At 34.7% G+C, this 5,443-nt stretch overlaps 1 protein-coding gene across 1 annotated transcript; it reads left to right on the top strand.

Moving 5' to 3' along the window:
- Window positions 1-1,177: 1,177 nt before the first annotated feature.
- Window positions 1,178-5,087, top strand: LOC133318640 (cytokinin riboside 5'-monophosphate phosphoribohydrolase LOG1-like). The gene is made up of 7 exons (XM_061520669.1): window positions 1,178-1,352; window positions 1,772-1,869; window positions 1,960-1,990; window positions 2,897-2,996; window positions 4,305-4,375; window positions 4,535-4,678; window positions 4,795-5,087. The coding sequence occupies exons 1-7, from the start codon at window positions 1,230-1,232 to the stop codon at window positions 4,855-4,857; spliced, it is 630 nt and encodes a 209-aa protein (XP_061376653.1). The 5' UTR covers window positions 1,178-1,229; the 3' UTR covers window positions 4,858-5,087.
- Window positions 5,088-5,443: the final 356 nt, after the last annotated feature.

Genomic DNA, 5,443 nt, shown 5'->3' with positions numbered 1-5,443 from the left:
AAATTTATTTTATATCTTACATATTATAATATATGGTATCACATGTTGTACACATGCATTGCCAAATGGCACTACTTTGTGTGTATGTAAGTAAGACTTGGATGACTTATATTCCTTGTTTTTACAGAATTACAGTAAACAGTGCCAGAGAGATAGATTATAGGAGTTGGTGGGGTGGACACGATTAGTTGGATGCCAAAACGAAGAGAATAATATAAGGTACTAGATTACAAGTCAACCCTGATGAAGATACCCATGGATTAGCTAGGAATTATGGGAAAGGGTCCATCACATACAGTGAGTTCCAAATTCTATGTTAAGAATTAAAAAGAATCTACATCTACTAGATTTATGACAAAGTTGAAGATTACCCAATACTTGGTCAACTTCCTCTGCCTTACACAAGTTACATCTCCAGCTACTAGCCAAGTCGCCAATGCCTCTAACGAAGGACATAGGAAAATTTTATGTGTTCAGCGACATTTGAAAATTCTAGGATATCCTTAACCGGTTGGTTGTGTGAATGTGTCATTAGTCATTTTCTCTCCAATGTTATTTAACATAATGTTGAAAAAATCAACGGTGATGATTTTATTACTAATGTCGTGAGGAGAACCAATTTTATGAAAAGAGAAGTAAAACACAATGATCTTAACATAGTGTTGGGTATGACTCATACTTCGCATGCTGATGAGGGCACTAATTAGTAGAAAGACAACTGGGGTTCCGCTTCCAGATGAGTGGACGGGGGTCCGGGGGGTAGCGCCCCCAGGCCCGTAGAGGCTAGGTACTATTGTGGGCTTCTGTTTTACTGTAATTTTCTTAGCAGGACGTAGCCTTAATTGGGTGAACCAGATAAATCGCTGTGTCTATTCTCTCTCTTCTTTTCTGTTTTCGATTTGTGTGTTGTCGATTTCCAACATACAGGACCACGGATTGTCTTTAGTTTCTTTTTCTTTTTCTTTTTCTTTTTTTCATTGGTGGTAGAAGGGACCATGATAAAATAGAAAATACAAACAACATTGTATCAAGTCTCTCTACATACAAGTTGGGTGAGTCAACGTCATCTTTGGTGATGTGGTGAGGATATGTGCAAGCGTATGCCTGTGCTGCAGTTATATATATAGTATAGGTGCACGCATACACCATCAACCGTTCATCCACTTTGTCAAGGCGTGGGACACATAGGTTGATTCAGTGTGTGAGAGCTAGAAAAAAAAAAAAAACACATGGAGAGAGAAACAACTGAGATGAAGCAATCCAAGTTCAAGAGGATTTGTGTGTTCTGTGGCAGTAGCCCAGGGAACAAAACTAGTTATAAGGACGCTGCTATTGAGCTTGGAAGGGAATTGGTAATGCCCCTCTCACCCTCTCTCTTATTTGCTCTGCTTCTCTTTGGAGGAATTCTATTATAAAAGCTTCTACTTCTCTTAAATACTCTCTTCTAATGTCATCCAACCTTTCTTCCTACAAATTATATTTTCTCTTAAATTTTTACACTGCTAGTACAACTTGGGTCTTCTTCTTGGTGTTCCTTGATACATGATGTCTCGTCATTTCTTTCATCTACATTTCAGTTACATAATAAAGGAAAGTGAGAAAGAAATGTCATTTGTGACACCATCTAAACTACAAACTTTTTTAAGTTTTCATTTCAGTTTCTCTGCTTTTTAATGAATATTTCATTGTTTTGTACTTTTGTCTATACTAGCATACATCTTTCTTGGTCTTAATTCTCTATTTTGGGTGCTATTGTTTGGTATCTCAAAAGGTGTCAAGAAATATTGATCTAGTTTATGGAGGAGGCAGCATTGGTTTGATGGGCTTGATTTCTCATGCTGTTTACGATGGCGGTCGCCATGTAATTGGGTGAGCATCTTCTATTCTTCATCATGATTTCTGTTAATGATGTATTTTGTTCAAAACTCAATTAATTTTTGTTTTGCTTTTTGTGTGCAGAGTTATTCCCAAGACACTTATGCCAAGAGAGGTAATGTTAAGGTGTTTTGGAAGCATTTCACCAATCATCATTGCTAATAAAAAAAGAAAAAGAAAATGACCAAACAGCTATGCAAGTGGACACGGAGAACGAGAGACAAGAGAGAATTATCTTATATCTTTCCCCTCTCTACCACAATATGCTCTTCTTCCACCCTTATTCAAATTCTTTGTAGCCTATTTCAAGTGATTTTCCACCATACTTTTATTATCCGAATATCTGAGTTCCACACTTGTCTTTTGTGGTGTTTTTTGTATGCGGTTCTAAGTGGGATTTGTGGTTGCTTCTTACACATTGTATTTGAGTTCACATTTGCGTCTCTCTATAAAATTATCCACCATTTATACACCTGGCAATCTAGGGTCTTTCCTTCTGAACCATTTTGTCCTTCTCTCCCAAGTTCCGTATAACCTCTTTAAGATTCTTATAGCATTCCTTGTTTTATTTCCCCATTTTCTTTTTTTGAAGATATTTTAATTGATTCATTGTTTCGCAATTAATTCGATTCGGGGCGGGTTCAGGATTAAAGCTTTAAACCTCTCCCGAAAATGATACTGAAGAAATTCAAACACATACTTTCATTCTCACCTGCTTAGTTCCCATACGCCAACTGAGCTGAGCCAGTGTTCCCCCATTTTCTTATCATTGAGGAAGTAAACTTTCTTACAATGTTTATTTCTTCTCCCGAGGATAAAAAAAAAAGCCTAGTTATATGATTTCCAATTGAGCCCACTTCTGCAGAACTGCAACACTCATCATTACACTTAACCTCTCACCTTCTTTATACTCCATTCATTCTTGCAAGACTCTTCTCTCACACACGCGCAAAAGCTGTTTCTATTTTACTATATGTTTATGTGATAATTTGGATTGATTTGGGTTACTTGCGTTTTGTAGCTTACTGGAGAAACAGTGGGAGAAGTTAAGACAGTGGCAGACATGCATCAAAGGAAAGCCGAGATGGCTAGACATTCCGATGCCTTTATTGCTTTACCTGGTTGGTACAATAAAACCTTGTTATCCCAATATTTCTTGTTACAGACATTTATAAATATTACATCACATGATTCAATATTGTTATTATTATGCTCTATTTAACTCACATGAATTTGACTTAGAAAAAAGCTACCTGATTTAAATTATGATTTCATTTATTATTAATGGATTTATTATTTTTCTAGGAGATAAATTTATCTCTTATATACTCATAAAAATATTTTTTTTCTCTTCTTCTCACATAAATTTTATACACTTTATATATATATATAAAATAAATTTATTTCCTATAATGTAAAAAAATTAAATTCATTATTTATATGTATATATATATTATTAAAAATGTTTAAGTGGGAAAAATTATAGTCCAATTGAACATTTTCAAGTTATGATCTTCTTGAGTTTTCTTGCTTGACACTGTTACACGTCACAAATTTTGCACGTGTGAGGTGTCTATTGCTATGTGCTCTGTAGTGTTTTCTATCCTTGACTTTTTGTAGACCACACCCGCACTTCACTTTAGTGATTTTAGTGATGGATTCCCTTTTTTTTCTAAAAAGGAAATGAAAAATAAAACTTCTTCCACGGGTGGAATTTAGACATGTCAGGGACAAACACCGTACATTGTCCAAAGAGATTTTTGAACTTACGTGATGCACTACTTCATTGTGCGTTACGTGACAAAAATTCTAAGATGAGATAAGGTTTAACAATATCAAATCAATTGTCCACTCACCCTAACTTATAGTGCACCGTGTGTAACAACAATTTCCCACGTGTTTTATATAAAGTTATTTCAGGTTTTTTCATACAATTTAATATAAGTTGCTTTTACACTTACCCATATTATAAGGTTTAAATTAAAGCTTAAAACTAACATTAGATTCATTAAAATTTTAATTTGACTCACCCGAGGTTAGATTGTATGATTCATATTTTTTTCACAACACCTAATGTTTGAAATTTTTCTTTTCTAAGGAAAGCCGTTTTGGTCCTTTTGAAAGCATTTTTACAATTATAAATAGTTATAGGACCAAAAATTACTTGAGGAGCTATGGGACACTTGAAAGCCTTATACAATCATTTTTGTAAGCCCGTAATTGTGATATATAATTATGGGTTTATCATTTATCATTTGACATGACTATAAAAAATTTCCTACACACACAAATTTTGTGGGGCTTGCAGCAAAAAAAATAAAAAAAAACTTCGACACGCAAAATGAATCTCTATAACATAACACAATTACTTTTCTTACAACATAATTCTTATAAAACTCTATAATTATATATCCTTTATGCGCATGAAGGTGGCTATGGGACACTTGAGGAGCTCCTTGAGGTGATAACTTGGGCTCAACTTGGCATCCATGATAAACCGGTAAAGTCCCTCCTCATGCTTCAAAGATTTTTTGTTCCTTCTCGAAAAAGCTGAACTTCCATTGTATCTTAGAAATATAATAATGAAAATTGCTGTATCTTGTTACCATATTTTTTATGTGACAAAAAATGTATTAAATCAAAGTTTTGGTTTTGTAAGGTGGGATTGCTCAATGTTGATGGATACTACAATACCTTTTTGTCTTTCATTGACAAAGCTGTGGAGGAAGGCTTCATAAGCCCCACAGCTCGCCATATAATTGTGTCTGCCCCAACACCAAAAGAGCTTGTCAAAAATATGGAGGTAATTGCCATAATGCCATCCCTTATTTTGTTCTTGTTTGCCATAGCAGTTGAGCTATATTTCCTTCAGATTTCTTTAACTATTGCAACTTATGAGATTTGGTTTAACCCGTACAGGAATATTTCCCACAACACGAAAGAGTTGCCTCTAAACTAAGCTGGGAAAATGAGCAGCTATAGATTAGTCCTCAAATTGTGAAATCTGAAGGTGTTTAGATGATTATGATGATGATGATGATGATGATGGAAGTTTGGTGTAGAAGACAGTTGTTAGTCAGAATGTCAGATAGTTAGAGAGACTATTATCGTAGATGACCACAATTTCCTGGGGCCGGGTTTCTTTGTGCTCTTAATTTCCTTGTCCTTGTAAACTATAGATTTGACTGCAATAGCTATGAAGGTTAACTGCTCTGTTCAATGTGAATTCTGGTTTTTGTTTTTTGTTTTTTGGTTTTTTAAAGACTCAATCTGTTGATAAAAAAAACTGAGAAATTGAAAAGAGTTTAGAGTTGTATAGGTTGAGGATTGTAAGATTTATGCTTTCTCTTTCTGTATTTTTTACCCTCCCTGTTGTCTCATGGCTAGGCTATTGTTGGATTAAAGCTCAAAAAAACTGTAAGAAATTTCAAGAAGAGATGATATGAAATTAGAACACCAAAGAGTTTAGGCTTACTTATTGACGACACATTCTTGATATCTCAGTTGTAGTGTTTGCTCTATATTCCTGCAAAGGTTAAAGGGCCAGGATCTTTCTCTATAATTCACA

The sequence above is a fragment of the Gastrolobium bilobum genome, unplaced genomic scaffold (genome assembly GCF_033153095.1).
Source record: "Gastrolobium bilobum isolate Gb01-03AN ecotype WA unplaced genomic scaffold, APGP_CSIRO_Gbil_v1 utg1425, whole genome shotgun sequence".
Taxonomy (NCBI): domain Eukaryota; kingdom Viridiplantae; phylum Streptophyta; class Magnoliopsida; order Fabales; family Fabaceae; genus Gastrolobium; species Gastrolobium bilobum.
Note: the sequence above shows the minus strand (reverse complement) of the source record. Positions and strands in the feature narration are given on the sequence as shown.